The sequence below is a fragment of the Indicator indicator genome, chromosome 27 (genome assembly GCF_027791375.1).
Source record: "Indicator indicator isolate 239-I01 chromosome 27, UM_Iind_1.1, whole genome shotgun sequence".
Classification (NCBI taxonomy): domain Eukaryota; kingdom Metazoa; phylum Chordata; class Aves; order Piciformes; family Indicatoridae; genus Indicator; species Indicator indicator.
The window spans coordinates 10,056,835-10,076,132 of record NC_072036.1 but is presented as its reverse complement, the minus strand read 5'-3'; the positions used below and the strand labels follow the sequence as shown (position 1 = coordinate 10,076,132).

General features: G+C 47.4%; 1 protein-coding gene across 1 annotated transcript in view; it reads right to left on the bottom strand.

Annotated features, from left to right (window-relative positions):
• Positions 1-19,298, bottom strand: part of METTL24 (methyltransferase like 24) — a 42,877-nt gene continuing 23,579 nt past the window's right edge. The window contains exons 4-5 of the mRNA XM_054393114.1: positions 13,034-13,262; positions 1-1,089 (exon numbers count right to left, since the gene is read on the bottom strand). Of these exons, the coding sequence (XP_054249089.1) occupies positions 775-1,089; positions 13,034-13,262 (544 nt within the window). The 3' untranslated portion in view covers positions 1-774. The remainder of the gene's footprint in view (positions 1,090-13,033; positions 13,263-19,298) is intronic.

The following is a 19,298-nucleotide window of genomic DNA, read 5'->3' as shown; positions in this document are numbered from 1 at the left end:
AATAACCATCTCATGAGATGCAAACCCATTTGCTACAGAGGAATTCACAACAAGCCATTCTTTGAGCAGATGACCTAAGGAAGCCTTGTCTTCAGTGGCTGAAGCCTCCAGAGGGTGAGGAGGTGCTGGCAGCTTTGCTGACAGCTGAGTCTCTCTGTTCCACCTCCTGTGTCAGAAGTGGCTCCCTGCAGCCAGACTGCCTTATGGAGCCCAAGTCAGAGCACTCAGAAAGCACTCACGACACAGGCATGACTTGAGCTTGCTGGTGATTCCTGCCTCTGCCAAAGCCAGCTGGAATTTGCCAGGGGGTTCAAGAAGATCCTGTTCTTGCCTGAAATGTGTGCTGTAGGAAACAATGCAAAGGGAAAAGGTGCAAAACAAAGAGCATTTTACAGAGAAGCAACACTTGACCCTTGCTGGGACAGGCACTGCCTGGTGAGTGCTCTCCTGACCAAGGGCTGGTGCAGCTCAGGGAGCAGAGCCTCCCAGGGCAGCCCCACAGGGATGGCCTCCACCTCAGCACACACAGACAGGGGACAGCCTGGTAAAGCTGTGCTGTTAGCCCCACCCCAGACAACCTTCTCCAGAAGCCTCTGTCCTCTGAGACAGCTACCCACTGGCCAAGGTAGTGCCCCACAGATCCTCCAGCAGCAGTTCTTTCAGCAGCAGAAGCCAGGGCAGGTCGGGGGCAGTCTGTGTGTGCACAGGGACACCAAAGTAGCAGGCGCCGCGGAGCCAGATGGCTCACAGTCACACCCTGCAAATCCCTCCCTGCTATTTCCATCTTGTGTTCACCCAGCTCAGCGTGTAACAGCTACTAGCGTTGAAGGCCTCCTTTTTGAGGAACATCTGTGGCTTCGACAAGTCTTTGTAGGTATGGAAAAGCCTGAAGTCCTTCAGCTCCAGCTCCCGGAGCAGGCTGTACCAGTACCGCACCACGGAGCTGGCGTTGCCACTGACCTCGAAGCCAGGCCAGTGGAGGTGCACCTCAAACACCAGCTGTCCTATCTGCTCCACAACATCCTCCAGGATCAGGTTTTCCAGGATTTTCCACTCGGCACTCTCCACCTCTGCCTTCAGGACATCGATCTGCAATAAAAACACCATCAGTGTGTGACAGTGAGGGGCTCTGCAGTTACCAACAGCTCAGGCCAGGCTGGTCTCTTCCTAATACACTCCTTGGTCTTACCTCTATGAAAAAACAGCAATTAGAAGACCCCAGAGCACAGAATCAAGCAGGTTGGAAGAGACCTCCAAGATCATCAAGTCCAACTGATCTCCCCAGCCCTAACTAATCAACCAGACCATGGCACTAAGTGCCTCATCCAGGCTTGTCTTAAACACCTCCAGGGATGCTGACCCCACCACCTCCCTGGGCAGCACATCCCAATGGCCAATCTCTCTTTCTGGGAAGAACTTTTTTCTAAGATCAAGCCTAAACTTCCCCCTGCACAGCTTGAGACTCTGTCCTCTTGTCCTGTTGCTGGTTGCCTGGGAGAAGAGACCAACCCCCTCCTGGCTACAACCTCCCTTCAGGTAGTTGTAGACAGCAATGAGGTCTGCCCTGAGCTTCCTCTTCTCCAGGCTAAACACTCCCAGATCCCTCAGGCACTCCTGACAGGGCTGTGCTCCAGACCCCTCACCAGCCTTGCTGCCCTTCTCTGGACATGTTCAAGCTACTCAACATCCTTCTTAAACTGAGGGGCCCAGAACTCAACACAGTACTCAAGCTGCATCCTAGGGCTAACACAGACAGCACACAAGGTTTCACACTTGCCTCCTCACAGCCCTTCTCCTGCCTCCAACCCCTGGTCTGGAAAGTTTTGTACCCTGGGTGGCCAAAGCAGCTCATCCTACAACCACAGCACGTTACTGTTCCTTCAGAAATCTTGTGGTGGCATCAAAGCTATGGAAAAAGGGAACCCATCCACCTAAACCAAGACATGAAGGCATTACTGTCCCTTCCATCTCCATCACAAAATCCTGTGACATCACAGAACACACCAGCAGTGATCACTTGTACCAGACCAGAGCAGAGGCCTCGTGTCCCCGATGCTCCTTGCACCACACAAGCACAAGAGAAGGCCAAAGTGGAATGCTATGAGCAGCTCAAGTCCCCAGCTACCCATGGCCAAGCTGCTCTCTGGAGCTTCTGCAGGCATCACTATGGGCACAGAGTGAAAAGGGTCAAATCAAAAGAGAATTATGCAGAGAGTCTACACGGGCTTTAAGGGCAGCTTCTGCAAATACAATGTGATAGCTGCAGAGCTATTTGAGAGGGAAAACACCCCACAGAACAGTGCCCTGGTTTAGTTTGGGACCATTATTTCATTCTGCAGGAAGATATCCTGCAATCCAATTTCCCAATATGCCCGACATAACTGTGGGGTGCCATTGGTTGGAGATGGGCTGGGGCCCTTGTTCTCTGGATGAGGGCTGATCTGCTGAGGTGCAGAGTGCTCACAGCCACATCAGGGACTGTGTTCAGGTGCTATGGATGGGCATGGGATGGCAAGAACTGGTAGGTGTTCAACACTTGGTGTTTCTGGTCTCCACCTGCAAAAGGAGGGTACAACCACTGAGCACTGCACAAGCAGAGAGGAAGGTTGCACAGACAACCTTAGCTCTGGTGTTGCCTAACTCGAGTCTGCAACAGAAAGCCTGTCAGCCTGTCCATCCCCGAGTCCCTGAAACAGCTTGACAAGAAGCTCCTCTGGGGCCAAGGGGAGGCTGAATGTAAAGGATGCTGCTCCTGCATTTCAGCTGAGAACCCCTGCATGGCTGGGCTGGTTTGTTTCCCTTTATACCTTTAAATAAGTGACTTATTTTGTGACCTGTAATGCAGTTTGGTAGGTAGCTGATTCCACATGGATGCAATTCCACACCACCCTGCTGCCACACTTCAGAAACCACCGATTTGTATCTCTGGGAGACTTCTGTAACTTTGAAAGGAGACAAATTATTCAAAGCCCTTTTTTTTTTTTTTTGGAGGAGGTGGGGTAGGCAGCAGAAATGTTCCTAAGCCTTTGCTTTTGTTTTTCCCATGATCTTGCTTTATGGCAGCAGCAGGATGTCTTTTTCCCATGGTAATGTTTCCAGTCATCATCCAGGTTTGTTTGTTTGTTTTTCCCTTGTGACACTAAGTACTGCTCCGGCTGCTCAGCAGGCACAGCAGCCCTGCCAGGACTTGCAAAATTGATCTGAAAAGTGGCTGCTAACCAATGTCTCAGTAGGATACAAAAAGTTACTACAACAACTGCTTAAACTCACACTGAAATGAAGAAACCAACAGCCACTGGAGATGTGCTGCATACACAAACCAGAGCTTTGTTGCCTTTAGCACTCTGAACTGCTCTGAGACCTGGAGGGAAGAGGGTAACTCTCTACCCACCAACTTCTGTGACTGCTTTCCAGGCAGGGCTTCCAGAGTCTCCATTTTATGCCATGGACAGATTAAAATAAACGGCAGAACAGCTTTGTGTCAGGCTGAGTGAATAACAAGGGTCCTGCTAACACCAAATGTAAAGCTTTGTGATGATTAGACAGCTCAGGAGGCATTTGCCATCAGTGATAAGCAGTGCACTGCTGATAAGAAATACTACCACCTCCCAATGCCTCGAATCTAGCTGCTAGTGAAAGGATCAGTGGCCAAAATGTAAATTCATAGCTCTAATTCACCCTGGAGCACAGCTGGAGACTGCTGCCAGGAGTAAATCCTGGAGGGCAAAGATCTACAGTGCCTGAAGGTAAAGGATGGCAGTTGACTACCCACCAGTTCCAAGCACTCAGACTAAGGTTGCGTCCTCTTATCTTCCATAAATCCTCTTATCTTCCACAAACTAACCAGGTAATCACAGAAAAGGAATGTGGATGCTTTGTTTTCTCAGTTTGGCAGCTGCCTTGAAAGAAAGATCTGCAGCACTCTACCAGTTACACTTGGACAGAAAAAGAAGCCTTTCCTGATGCACAACCAGACAGATAAAAGAGCTAGAAAAGAATATGCTCTCCTTAGTGAAGGTTAACACTTACTGCACGAGGCTCATTTCTTCCTTTTAGGGTAATGACTTGCTACAACTGTGCATCGTTTCCTAAAGCAGAGATCAGAGCCCTGCTTGCCTTGATGGCTTTTGAAACACCAGGGTTAACCGGGTTCTCAGGCTCTGGGCTGCCCCATGGGCACCGTTTAAAGCTCCCTGCAGAGAGGAGTCGATTGAGAGTGAGTAGCTGGAGGAAGCAGTTGAGCTGCATTACTTCCAGCAGGAGCTCAGCATGTGGAAGCTGCAGCCAGGAAAGGCAAAACCAGCAAACGTGGTGCAGGTCAGGGAAGGAGCTTCCCTCCATCTCTGGGAGCAGCTCTATGGTGTAAACTAGGAGCAGGGAGCTGGTTACAGCTTTGGAGCAGAGGATTGGAGCCCTGAGCCAGCCTATGTCCTCCTGACCCACAGTGTTGCACTTGGGATTTGAGGCTGTGAGAAATGAACCTCTGCTCTGGCTCCCTGAGCCTGGGGTTTGACATCAACTCTACAGCAAGGCAAACTCTGCTTGCTTATGCATCTGCTTGCATAAGCAGCAAGGCAAACTCTGCTTGCTTCCCCTCTCCATCCAAGTACAATTCCCTATTTTCAGCAGACAACACTCCAGAAAAGGCTCTTTCATGCCTATTTTTGATAGCATACGAGTTTGCAGGTAACAAACAGGTTCTTGAGTGTGGTTTTCTTAAATTTATCCCCACCACCACCACCTTTTCCCCATCTGCAGCCTTTCAGCATGATACTCCTCTCACTGTCCTTTCAAAATGCACCTACAGCCCCCTCCTCTCCAGCAGGCAACGCCTTGGGTGTGAAGTCCCTTTCACACAGAATCATTTAATTGTTTTGATTGGAAAAGACTTTTAAGATCATCTAATCTAACCATTATCTAAATCTACCAAGGCTGGTGCTAGACCATGTCCCTCAGTATCACATCTCTGCTGCTTTTAAACACCTCCAGGCACTGGGATTCATTCCCTTTTATTCCCAACCCATGCTGCAATTAATGGCAGACAGTCTAATGACAGCCTAACAACAAACAATGCTCCCAGCAGCTTGCAACTGCTTCTCCCCAAGCGCCCTGCAGTGGATGGAACTATCCCAGCTCTGTCTGAGCCATCCACGAGGAGTCTGGGACTGCTGCGGGCATGTTCTGAGCAACATGGACACTGAAATCAGGAGGAAAGTCAGTCACTGCTGTCAGTGGTGTAGAACTCCAGACAGCAGCACTTCTTTAAACTCCTTCACTTCCTTCCTACTCAGCTTATCACTCCCCTCTGTGATGGTCCTTGTGGCCAGCTTCAAAGTGATGCTGGGACCAATCTGTCATGTGAGATTATTTGCTCCCAAGGTGACAGACTGGGTACATCTTAAGTGTCTGCTTCAGGCATCAAAGCCACAGAGCCAGTCTGTGCAGCTGAGTGCTTACATGCTCTTTGGTCTTTTTTTTGTTTTTTACAGGAAAGGGCAACCGTCCAGTTGAAGCCACTCACACAACAGACATGGCACTGAAACCCAACGCCAGCAGCGAGGGCAGATGAGCTTCGTTCCTCTGCTCCCACTGCTGATCCTCCACCATCCCCTGAGTGACAGAGAGGTGTTTTGTTTTGTTTGTTTTTTGCTCCCAGTTTCAGAGATGTGCTTCCATGAAAGCCTGACACAGCAGGAGCAGGATATGAAGTCATTCTGTGTGTGCCATTTAGGCTGGAGAAAATGTTCCCAAATCATATTAAGAAAACTTATTTAGCTTTCTCCGACAGCCAACTGCCAGCACACAAACAGCTTGCCAGGAGTAATGGCCAACAGTACCCACCCAGAAAGCCAACCCAGTGCATGCAGGAAGCATCAATCTCAGCTGAGTGCTCAGCAGCACTATGAGCACCTCGCCTATGGTGTCCCACAGGGGACTGCTCCCAGCAAGGACCCACAAAGGGTCCCAAATGCCTCCCTCCCACAGCTGCAGAGCCCAGGGGTGAGGGTGACCTGACATTTCTATTCCCCACTTCTTCCCTTGGTCTCTGGTGCCACAATGCTTCCCACAACTCTCTCCATATGGAATTCAATTTCTCTCTGAAGGCTCATTATAGAGAAAGAGAAACCACCCCCACATCATCCAGTCCAGCCCAGTTTAAGTAATGTCACTTACTCCAGCAGACAGACAGAAGAAGAGGCCTTGCAGCTGGCAGGAGGCTTTGCTCAATGCCACTCTACTAGAGGATTCACATGGCCTGAAATCCTCCCTCCCTGGCTGCTCTTGGTCAGGAGGCTGCAGGGTTTCACCTGTGGCTTTCCTGTCATCACAAACATCTTTCTTCACCATGGGGTTAGCTCTTGGCATCTTCCCATCTTGACTCCCACTGGGCACTGGACCAGCCAGAGATGGCAGCTGGCTCATTAATCATCTTCTGGTCATAAAATATTACATGTCCCCAAGCCCCAGCTGATTTGCAGCCAGGTTTGGTGGGTGTAGTTAGCATTACACCCCAGTGACCTTAGAGGCAGAGGTATTGTGCTTAACACTGTATCTAGATTGCTACCCAGCAAGACCAAGGCTCCTGTACAGTGCCCCAGAGAACAGGATCTACAAGCCCTCAGCATGGGGTAGGTTGGCACTACAAGTAAACAATGCTGAGGGAGAGGACCTTCCCCTCACCAAAACAAAACAAACCCAACCCCCACAACAACAAAAAAAATGAGCATGAAAAATCTTAGTTCTCCATTAAAGCAAGACCAGCCTCCAGAGCAGGCAACAGGAACCTCACCACTAGCTAAGGACTCAAAGTGATGCTTTCTCAGAGGAAACAAGGTAAGGAGCCACCATGAGGGCAGACCCCCCCCCCCCCCAGACAGTGACCTCCTTGCCTGCTCAGACTGGCAGCAGCTCACAAGCACACACTCCTGTGTTACCTTTCTCAGCTTGCATGGCTTTTGGGTTGTACAGAAAGAGATGAAAACAACGTCCTCTCAGCAGGTCCCTCAAGCCCACAGCTAGACTGCCCAAGCAGGAAAAATCCCACAAGGGAGCTGCAGAAACCCTGCTCTTAGATAACTGATGAGCCTGATGAAGCCCAGAGACATGTGAAATATGAACTACTGCACTTTTCCAGCAGCAACCAACAGCCCAGGCTGGAAGCACACAGCCCTGGCAGAGTGCACAGAGTTGCTTTGCAAAGAGCTCATTCAGCCATCTCATCTCACAGGAGATGTCCTGCTGCCTGCTCCCCCTGCAAAGGGGAGGGGAAATCCTTTCATTGCTCTTCTTTTGATCTTCCCTGTCAGACAGTGCTGAATGCCTGTGGGAACGGATGTTTACTCAAAAGGATAAGTACTGCATGCTGGACCCTCAGCTTTCTGTGGGTGAAGAGGAACAAATGTTTGCAGCCTGTTTATGTTGCCCCAGCAGCATGCAAGGCCAGCAGGACCCAGCTCCACACTTAGATAAAGCCAAGCTGTCGTGGTTGGAGGTGAAAGTCAGCAGCAGCAGCATGGCAAACAGATCACAAGCAGACATGGGGCCAAGTCAATGCAGGAGGTTTGCATTAGAAGCCAAAACAGTTGTGGAAGCACAGAATCACCATGGGTGGAAAGGACCTCTAAGATCATCAAGTCCAACCATCATCTAACTCCACCAAGGCCACTACTACACCACACCCTTGAGCACCATATCTGGACAGCTTTTAAATACATCCAGAGATGGCAATTCAGGCACTTCCCTGGGCAGCCTCTTCCAGTCTTTGAGAATCCTTTCAGTAGAGAAGTTTTTTCCTAATGTCCAACCAAAATCTTCCCTGGCAGCAACTAATCCCAAATTCCTGAGGAGCAAGACACGTGACTGTGTGCATGTGTGCAAGGGACAGAGAGCTTGGGCCACCATAAAATGGTTGTACACAGAAAGCAGCATTCTGGCTGCAGGACCTCCTGGTCTTCATTAATACAGTGCCCCTGGGGGCCTTCGAAATGCAAGGAATTGAAGGACTCAGAGTCCCACCTGCCAAAAAACATTCACCACCCCTTAAAGAACATCTCCTGCAGGATGACAATGTGCAGCTCCAGTATAAGAGAACAGCATTGCTGTTCTGCCACCAGAAAATTCTGCTGACTCCAACACCTCCCTGGGCAGCCTCTTCCAAAGCCGGACCACTCCTTCAGGAATTTTTCCTGATGTCCAATGTCAATAACTTTCCAATGTCAATCACTTCCTGCAAATTGTGAGAAAGATGAGTAGCAGAGAAAGCCGAGGATGCTTATAGAAAGGGGGTTGCTCTCAGCTCTCATAAAACCAGTGTCCTGTCATGGACCACCACCCTGAGACCTTCAGCCAAATTCAAACCCTACAGGTTCACATTACTGTGCTGAAGCAGTTGGCAATGGATTAAGCAGGAGCTGGGGAGCATGAATACAGGTCTGAGACCAGCAGGTGCCCTGCGTCTGGTACCACCTTGTGAAGCAGAGCAGGGTCCCCAGGCTCCTGCTGAACTCTGGTTTTGGTGGGAGGAGGGAATCAGGAATGCCTGAGTGACGATTCCATGGTGCCTGCAGCGAGTGCTTCGCTCTTTTGAATGCAACTGCTTGACACTGACAGGGAAACACTTCTGCTGCTGCTGAGAAGGTTGGAACACAGCATGTTAGTGCAGCAAGCTGTGCTGGGAATTGAGCACAGCTTGTGCAGCCCTCTGGGAAAGCAGGTTTTTAATACCTGATTTTTTTTTTTAACTCAAGGGTCTTAAGAACCCAAACCAAGGTGGCAAAAAACCCCAAAACAAACAAACAAACAAAACAAAATGAAAAAAAAAGACACACACCCCCCCAAATCCTGCTTCCCTTCTAATTTTTAGCAGGCAATAATATGCCCTTTTTTTTTTTTTTTTAATATGACCTGCACAAGTTCTGCTTCAGCAGTCAAAATCCTTTCATTCCAATTCAGGCACAGCACTAGCTCCTTTCCCGGGGATAGAAAAGGCTCTGGATTGCATCACATTCCACCAGCAGTATCATTAAAAGGATCTTTGCAGCTGTGCCTGACAATTGCATACTAAACATCACCTCCAGGTCGCTCCCTAGAAACACCACAACTCCTAACAGCAGCTTGAGAACTGCTCCTGCTGCTGAGAATTTAAATGAGAAGAAAGGGGAGAACCAAGAGCAGAGCCTGTGAAGGAACGTGCAGGAGGCAGTCCTTGCACATGGCACAGCATGGGACAGGTGGTGAGCAGTAAATCACTGTCCAAAGATCTTTGCTTCCAGAAATGTGATGTTGTTAAGTTCATTTCTCCTTGCAGCCAAGCTCTTAGTTACAATTAAAACACTTCACAGGACAGCAGCAGCTTCAGCTGACTCAGCAAATACAGAGCAATTACCACTCTGATCTCATTATCACTAGAATTAAAATATATATACATCCAGGAAGGAAACATCACATGGCAGGAGCTTATAGGTTACTGAGGGGCAACCAACACAAGGTTAAAGGAGGAGGCATTTCCAACCACAGCTGGAAACATCTGCAGCAGTTTCATTGCCCCTTTGCACCAGATGGAGTAAAATTCACCAACTCACTGCCCCACTCCCAAACACAAGGTTCACACACAGCAGTGCTCAGTGCTCCAACTGCAGCTCTGCTCTAACTCCAAGGACATTGGTTGTGTTACACCACAGAAAATTAATTTGGTCCAGCAAGTGGTTTTCAAGACCAAATGGATAAAACCTGATCTGAGCTCACAGCCATGCCTTGCTTTAAGCAAGGGATTGGACTGTGGGCCTCTCAAGATCCCTTCTGACTTGAATTATCTGTATGAAGAAAGGTCCACAATCCAGCTATTCCTAATCAATGGGAAGTATCAGCACTGTAGCATCCTCACTCCAGTAGGTAAAGAGAATATGAAAGCTTTCATAAAGCTGAGCTCCACTGCAGTAACAAAGTCTTGTGCATGTGGTGGCTTTCTGTTCATCAACAGTGTGCTACAGAATGTGCATGTTTAGCAAAAATAAAAGAAAAAAAAAAGATAGGGGCAGGGGGTGGGGAGAGAAGATGAGCAAGATGAATTTTTACATCTTTATCCTTCCCTGCAGGCTGATAAAACACTGCTCTTCTCAGAAGATAAACCAGCCAATGCTCAGTTTGGGTTTGTGTACCAGGAAAGAGGACTGTTATGACACCTCCTGGAGATTATTCCAGAGCTTAAAAGATTTCACACTCCAACAGTTCCCCAAAATAGGCTGGCTACGTTTCCTTTGTCAGACTCATCCTAATATAGCAGTGGGTAAGTCCTCTACCTCTAGGCTACTCACACTCCCCAGAGAGCTGAGGACTGCTGCACCGCACAGCCAACAGAGACAGATCAAGTTCTTCTAATCTTTCCTCAAATCCACTCTAACACCAAAAACTTGTTAGTATTTCTTGCCCTAACACCAGGATGGGTTTCCCTTTCTGTGGATGAGGTCCCAGTGCTGACTGCAGAATAGCAGGTGTGCTCTTATACCAACCAGAGTGCAAAACAGCTCATCCAAGATCTTTGACTCCCCTGCACACCAAACCCCCCGATCACACATTGGCATTTCAAGGCCACAATATCCAGAACTCCAAGAGGCTTTGGCCATCCTCTCTTCATCAGCCCAACCCAAACTCTCTGCAATCAGTGGAAATAGTCTTTATTACTTGGATCAAATCCCAAGTCCTAAGGAACAAGAGCAAGGAGAAAACGAAGCATTAGCTTCAAATGCAGCTGTGTGGAATTCCTGCCTTGAAGTGGGAACCAAAGGGCTTTGAGGGTAGGTGGAAGGACTTTTAAAATTAAGAAGAATGGGATGACCAGCATGTTTTAACCTTCTCACTGGAAAAAAAGGACAATAAAGTGCTTTGGAAAATCCCGTGTGAAACTGTTCTGAATTAACTTATTTATTCAGTCAAAGGAGCATTCCCCTGACATTCACCAGAAGAATGACCACTTGAATGTCTCGGAATTGACTTTGATGTTCTTTTCCTAAATTGGAGCTTATCAGTGTCCTTATGCAACATACAACTTCTCAGGCTGACTTCAAAAATTAAAGAAAAACTAAACAGAACAATGTGAGGAGAATCAGCCCAGCCAGGCATTTCCCAAAGAGGAAGCAGCAGAAGGTGGCAGAGTGTGCAGCAGCTTTATCCTCACTGGGGGAAGTCAGCCTCTGACATCACTAATGCAATGCTTCTGCACAGGGAGTGCTACCTGAAGGCTAATAGAGCAAGAGGCTGTACACACTCTTCAGAACTCGCCAACACACCTAACCAGCTCCCATGCCATGTCTACACAGCTAGAGGAAAGCCTGACTGCATGTGTTCCATGTGCATTGTGTTCCTTAGCTATCCCTCCAGCCAGCTGCTTTCGTGCCAGGTAACTTTTGCCCAGAAAGTTAGGACACAGAGTCACAGCTACACCCTGCTCCTACACAGAGGGCTTGCAATCACATTGTATCACTAGAACTGACTGTTCTGAGCAGGTCTGGTCTATCACAAGACTCTCATGCTCTTTTTGGATCAGGGTCATTAATTATTGCTCTGAGATTAATTATTCTAAACCAAAACAATCAATGCGAGGCCAACGTCAAAGCAAAGCCATCTCTCCCCCCCAGATGTTTCTCTAATGCACAGCCTAATGTGGCTAGAGCACGACTAAGAGCTGGGAAAAAGCTTCTTTTATTTCCCCCTGCTCTTATCTTCAAAACCGAATCAGTAGAGCTAAACCAAAAGAAAACACTAAAGAAAAGCAAGAGGTGAAGTGAAAAGGACATCTTGCGTTTTATAATAGCAAACCAAACAAACATTGCACTGCTTGCTTTGTAAATCTTACAGCTAAAGCTCCTCCTGAGCTCGGGCTGCCTATTTCTTACAAAACAAAGAGCAGCAGAACTAGCTGCAGGCAGGGAAGTCCATTAGCATTTGAATTCACGCTTGTATATCCTCCGACGGAGAAAAAAACCCCAACTCCTCTTAAAAGCAACATAAGGAACTTCCTCAAACGTATTCTGGCAACAGTTATTCGAGACTTGAAGGTTTCTGATGTCTTTTCAGGCCCCTTAAAAAACAAACTGGGAAAATGTTAAAAATCCCACCGATTGCTGCCAATTTCAAAACAGGAAGTTTTTGTTGTGGAAGGCTGCAATTAGGACCAGTGACCTTGCAAATGTAAACAAGCCGTCCATTACCTCTTCTAATTATTGTTGCAAATACGTTATGAACTTGGCTGTAGGAGTAGCTCAGAGCCCATGCTGAGGCAAAGACCAGGAACTTTCACAGGACCCAGAACACCAGCACCCGATGTCACCAGCTAGGGGAAGGGGAAGGGGAGGAGGAGGAAAGCATTCAGCACACGGATAGTGATTTCAGATCCAGGTGGCTGTTAGCAGCACGCAGAAAGCAAGGCAGAAAGAACACCTCTACAAGGATTGCATCACAAGCACTGCTGAAGAATGACCCTTTGTCAGAAGATAACCTTGGGAAGCACCTCACCTCCTGAGATAGCAAGAAGGAACTTCCAACTGAGAGCTACCAGGATGATAAGGGACTGGAGCATGTCCCCTATTTGAGGAGGGGCTGGGAGCCGTGGGGCTGTGTAGTCCAGAGAAGACTGAGAGGGGATTTAATAAATGTTTATAAATATCTGAGGGCTGGGGGTCAGGAGGGAGGGGACAGGCTCTGCTCAGGTGCACCCTGGGGTAGGACAAGAGGCAATGGATAGAAACTCCAGCACAGGAGGTTCCACCTCAACATGAGGAGGAACTGCTTCACTGTGAGGGTCACAGAGCACTGGCACAGGCTGCCCAGAGGGGTTGTGGAGTCTCCTTCTCTGGAGGCTTTCAAGACCCATCTGGATGTGTTCCTGTGTGACCTGTGCTGGATTCTATGGTCCTGCTCTGGCAGGGGGCTTGGACTTGATCTCCTGAGGTCCCTTCCAACCTCAAACATCCTGTGATCCTATGAACTTTCCCAAGACCTAATCCTGCAGTCAGAAACCTGATGTCCCAGTCCTTACCTTCTGATGTCCAAATTCATTCAGTACTGTGCCCAGCTTCTTTGTGTTGCTGTGGAGCTTGTGAGCAGCGATGGCTGGATTGGGATCCCTCCAGTCAATGGACAGGCGATGATACCAGAGGTGCTGACCCTCCTGAATGTGTGCTGACTTGATGCTGGGGTCAAAACGGTGCACCTCACAGCCACTGTTGGCCAGGTTGATCTCAAACTGGTTGTCATCATTGCCTAGCCTACAGAACAAAACCAGTGCAGGTATTAATGCTGCAAAAAGGACCATTACTGAGTAGGATTCACAGTTAAAGAAGGTAAAACCCAGTTTTTTTGTTTCTAAAGCAAAGTGGAGGAGCTGGTGTGCTCTGTTGTGGGATACATCCAATCTAACCTTAATTCTGACCAGATTACCGGAAATAAAGCTAACAGTCCACAACAATGGCTGCTGAAGGTTTGGGATTAGTAGTCAGATGAAGGAAATGTAAAGCAATGTGTTCTTCCCCAATGCCACACTCATAACTTGCCTCAAGAAACTTTTAGTGACATTGTTCATTTACAGAACTAAACTACTGGATTGGATGAACTAACCTCACCAGAAAATTCAAGCTCACTGCAATATACTACATATGATTGGAATGAAGGGTTCAAGGCAAACACTAAACCACTTTTTAGCTGGGTTGATAACCTTCCCAAAGAGCTTCTTCTCAATTTGGAAGTTGACACCACTTATAATAAAGTAAATTAAACAGTAGAACTTCTGTGCTTTCACTATTCCTCTATTCTTATATTGTATTTATATGTATTCCCCTATTTTCAGTTTGCTTTTTTGTTGACAAGATGACAACCCTTTCCTTCATCCCCAATGCACAAACTTGCAATAACCAAGCCATAAACAGAAAAGCAAACACATTTAATATTTATACCACACTGGTTTGTAAAAATCAGGGACATTTCCCACCCCGTCTGCACTCTAATGATACAAAGATGAGTCACTATGGACATCAACAGGGAGCAAGACACAAGAACCAAGCATCTCACTCTCTTTGTGCACAGGAAGACACACACATGGAAAAAAAAAGGCCAATTTTACAATAACCCCTTCACAGCAGTAGCAGAGATTTTACACAGACTTCAGAGAAAGACTGCTGCTAATTTGGCAAAGACCTCAAAGGAGAAGAGGAATAACAGCCCTGCCGTACAGAATTGTCTCAGTCCCTATCTCTGCAAGGAGAAAATGCACCTGACAAGGCTGTGCTATATTCCCAACTCCTATAGCCCACTGGTTCACACTAAAACTAGGAAGTTTTTCACCATTGTAACCACCTGTCTGGTGAAGAAGAGGTCTTCTTGTTCCAAACATGGTTCAAGCTATGCAGTAAACCTTACATCAGAATTATGGTGTTGGATATACACACCTGCAGCACTGGGAAGAGAGTCAAGATTTTGACTCTTTAAAGTGCTTTAACCAGTTGTTAAAGTTGAGAACATCCAGTCTGTACCAACAGCATGGCATTTATCTGCCATTCACAGACCACTGCATGGCAGGACTCTTAGAGGTACCATCAGAGCACCACCTACACTGCACCACAAGTATCTTAGATTGATAGAATGGTTTAGGCTGGAAGGGACCTTAAAGATCATCTAGTACCAAGCCCCCTGCCATGGGCAGAGACACCTTCCAGTAGACCAGGTCATCCAACCTGGCCTATCCTTAGACAATGGTTTGAGTCTGCAATAGCTCTGGCTATTTGCATTGGTATGCAAAATGCAACCCATTTGAAATCATGCTACAGGATGGTACAATGTTAAGGCAGCACCAAATGTTGATGACATACTGGTGAAGTACAATGTATCTAACTCATGAAATAATACTTGGAAGAGCCCTATGCAGACCACCCTAAGTGATCCTGCTTTGGGGTTGGACTTGAGTGCTTGAGGTCCCTCTAATGCACTGTGATATGCTTTGGAAGTTAAAGCACAGTGTAATGATGCCCTTTCAGATGGTCTTCTCCTCAACCATCTTCCCCTTCAGGCATCCTGGGAAAGCAGGAGGAGACAGAGGCTGCAAAAACAGCACAGTATGCTTTTAAGAACAGCTCCATTCCACAGGATTCCAGCCCATACAACTGTGTAGGAGGAAAAGAGAGGAGTTCTCTTCTAATACATTCAACACACATGAGGAATAAAGTTCAGAAGTCAGGCAAGTGAATCGAAGTGTTTGTTTGCATGTGGTGCTCTGCAGAGGGGACACTGATGAACAAGGACCAGTGTAATCCCTTAGGAATGAGAAGCTGGCTGCAATGAACAACTTGTGAGTTGTTGGGGACAGTTACAGCCTTAGAGTGATGAGCTACCAGTGACCAATGGACACACCTGTCCGTGACACACTTCCAACTGTACCAGCTGGTCCAATCCAGAGAGCCAGATGCTTTGGATGCAGACATACCTCAGGCTGCTTCCAAACAGATTGCTCCTCTTGTGGACTGCAAAGGGAGGCTCACTCACAGCAGTGCAAAACAGGAAAAATAATACAGAGGAGGCTGAAGAAAGTTGTGATACATCTTCTGGCACTGCAGCTAATAGCTCAGATTGATGCCTGAAGAGATATCTAACCAACAGCAAAGAGGCAGGAGAAAAAAATAAGGTCATCTCCAAAAGCACTGGTTTGAAAAACTCCTGCCTCACATGTGATCATGCTAAGGAACAATAGAGCATGAAAAATGTAAACAAATGAGGTCTCCCAAGAAAGATTTGGTGTTTCTTAAAGTGTAGAGGTCACAGAAGACTAGAAAGGCCCTTCCCCACCATGAGGAGAGAGCAGCTGCTGCCTCCAACAGCAGAAAAATAACAGCAGCTAATGACACTGGCCTGTTTTTACTGTACAGAAGAGAGCTGGGTCAGGGCAGCTGCAGACAGCCCCTCACAGAGGTAGGATTTCAAAGCAGCAACTGGGGACCAGCTCTCCCAGCCGGCATGCAAATGGAAAGGAAGAGCTCATTGGCACTGGTCCCTGTTGGCAGCAGGGTAAGGACACTGACCCAAGACAGAGGACAGCACAGCAGGGAGCAGTGTCCCTTGGCTGTCCCTCTGCTCCCAGGGTTCACAGAGGGTCAGGGAACACAGAGCCCTGCAGAGGATAAACACTGGGCTGCAGCTTGCTCTGCAGGGAGCAGCGCTGCAACCCCCACCTTAGCCTGGAGCGCAGCCAGAACGCAGGAGGCACAAAAGCTGCTTTGTCTCCTTCAGCACAGCTCTACTGGACACCTGCAGCTGGTCCAGCCTGATAACTGCAGGTATTCCTGGTACTCCAGCTCCCTCAGGGACTGCAGGACAGAGCTGCAAAATGTGCATGTTAAGGTCCAGTCTTCCCTTTCTGTGTTTCCCCCTCCCTGCTCCTCTTCTTTCTCAAAGGATGACAACCAAGCTCTGCAGCTGGGGGTAAAAAGAAATATCCCCTGTGTGGATCCTAAAGCCCCAAGACTTTAAGATTCACCTCAGAGGGGTTCTATAGAGCATTGCAGTCAGACTCTTTAAACCCCAGTAAGTGGTAAGTTTCTGAAATCCTATTCATCTGTATTATCCCAGATTGAGTGCCTGCCTATGGTGTTTGTAACAGACTTAGCTTAATCTAAGCAGATTTATCACTAATAACCAGAGCTCACAAATGCATATTGCAATTATGCATCATACTGGGAAATCCTGTTCCCTAAGGAACAACACTGCTACCTCCCAGCAGTGGAAGCAGCTAGTAGGAATCTCAAAGATCTGCAGATGTTTCAGGCACTGCTCACTCTCTCTCACAAACAGACTCTTCTACAGCATTCAAGAAGGCAAAGCCTGAGCAGCATGCTTTGTTCCATTTTTAATGATATATGGATTTCATTCAGGATTCCCAGCAACGCTCACACTGAACTTTCACATTTGTCCTCCATCCATCCTCTCCACAGAGAATGTTCTTCACTGGAAGCAGCTGCTCCCTCTTTGCTCTTTATGAAGCCTATGAGACAACAAAAACGTTTCAAGGGGATTTTTGTCTTACTCAGAACAAAATTGCTTTTCTGCCTGTCATAAACTAAAAGGAAGTGAGTTTGAGAGAAGAACTATGAAGTAATGAGCTCCAAGGCTGCAGTAGTAAACTGGAGAACTGAAGCCTCCTTAACCTCAGATAGTTCCCTTTTATTTTTTAGCTGTTACGTCGTGGTTGGGTATTTCTTGCACATGTGCATCTGATGATTGATGGGAGAGCCAACACCAGTTTCAATCTCTGCTAAGCCTCACTGGTCCATCAGCACAGCAAATCTGTCATCCAGGCTCCCTGTACCATAGGAAAACATCACATACATAGCACTGGGTTACATCCACTAACTCAGATTTGTTAAAAACCATTAGCAAGTTATCTTTGTGCCAGTCAGCTTCATGCCAAGTCTGTATCTCCTAGCACAGATCAAGTCAACTCTGCAAATGCACCTTCCTGGCTAATTCAACAAAAATACCACTCTCAGTTCACACTGGTCCCAAAGGAAAGAGGGTCATTAACTCAGGAGCTCAATGACCATGAAACTTGAAGAGCAAGGTCTAGATTAATTCCACTGAACTCTGAGAACTTTGCCAAGACATCTAAAGTTAGCATCCACATTAACAGAGACTTCTATAATCATAGGAAAGCTACACCTGCCTCCAGAATGTTATTTAGCTTAGCTGATTTTCCACCTGAATGTGTCTGCTTCTCCCTACTGACTGCTAGGAGGCAGCTCAGGCAGTGAGCCAGCACAAGAATCACACAGGTAAAGTCTGGATCTGAGCAGGGAGTAACTCAGCATCTCTCTCTTAACTATCACAGCAACATGAAAAACTGAGGAAAAAAAAAACCCATGCAAACCTGTATTTTGCATTACAGCCAAGTAAGTATACATTGAAAGAGATGGCAAAGAACAGACAGAAAATAAGAAGCAGCAGTAGCCAAGAGGAGTTTGCTCTCTGTACACACAGTGCATGTTATTGTTCTTCTGCCACAGAGCAACACAGCTGAACAAAACCTGACAGGCCCTCACCCTCTGAAGGGTTTGGTCTTTACAGCTAAGTTTGATCCCAATATAAACTCACTCAAATTAGCAGAGAACACTGTTTCATCCCTGTGCACCTGCACCCACTTTGCATTAATTGCTGGTGTTAACTGCCATGTGCTAATCACTCAGAAACTCCACTCAGACCCTTGCTACCCACCACACCTAAACCCACAGGAGCAAACTGTGCTGGCTGAAGAGAGATGAAGCCTTGCAATACACCTCTAAGCTAAAGCTGGCTGCCAGGACAGCAAAGACAGTTTCATTGTGCAGCAGCCATGTGGTGATGTGTGTGAAACCAGCTGCAGATCCCAGCCACTGTTCTCCCAGTGCAGCTGTGCACTGATGGCTAATGCAAAAGGCCAGTGGCCTGACAAACTCTGAGGAGTGACCTCCCTCATCCTCCTGGGAAGCAAAGGGAAACAGGCTACAGTTGTGATTTTATTACCTGTGAAAGCACTAGTGCTATGAAGAGGGAAAACTTCCATCTCAAGTGGCTGTAAGCATGGTGAACACTGCCAAAATTTTTAAAATAAAAGCCACAACTGCCTTAATTATTGTCATAGAATCATAGAATTGTCAGGGTTGGAATGGACCCCAAGGATCATCCAGTTCCAACCCCCTGCCATGGGCAGGTTGCTCACAGCCACCTCCAGCCTGGACTTAAAAACCTCCAGGGATGAGAGGCTTTCACCACCTCCCTGGGCAACCTGTTCCAATGTCTCACCACCTTCATAGGGAAGAATTTCTTCCTAACATCCAATCTGAATCTACCCATTTCTAGTTTTGCTCCATCCCCCCCAGTCCTATCATTCCCTGACACCCTCAAAAGTCCCTCTCCAGCTTTCTTGTAGCCCCCTTCAGATACTGGAAGGCCACAAGAAGGTCTCCTTGGAGCCTTCTCTTCTCCACACTGAATAGCCCCAACTCTCTCAATCTATCCTCATAGCAGAGGAGCTCCAACCCTCTGATCATCCTTGTCACTTCAGCAGGTCATCCCTAAAGTGCTTGGCAAACACACTCTCATATGGAAACGTGCTGGTTTGTCCCAGGGGTAGTTAATGAAGTTTTACAACACTGCTGCTGAAGTACCTGGCAATTACACAAGTCAGTTGTGCTCAGGGAAGATGCTGTAGGCTTCTCAGTTCATGTCATTAATTTCCATCTTCCAGTGTGTGAGCTACCACTCATTACCCACCACCATCCATTTGT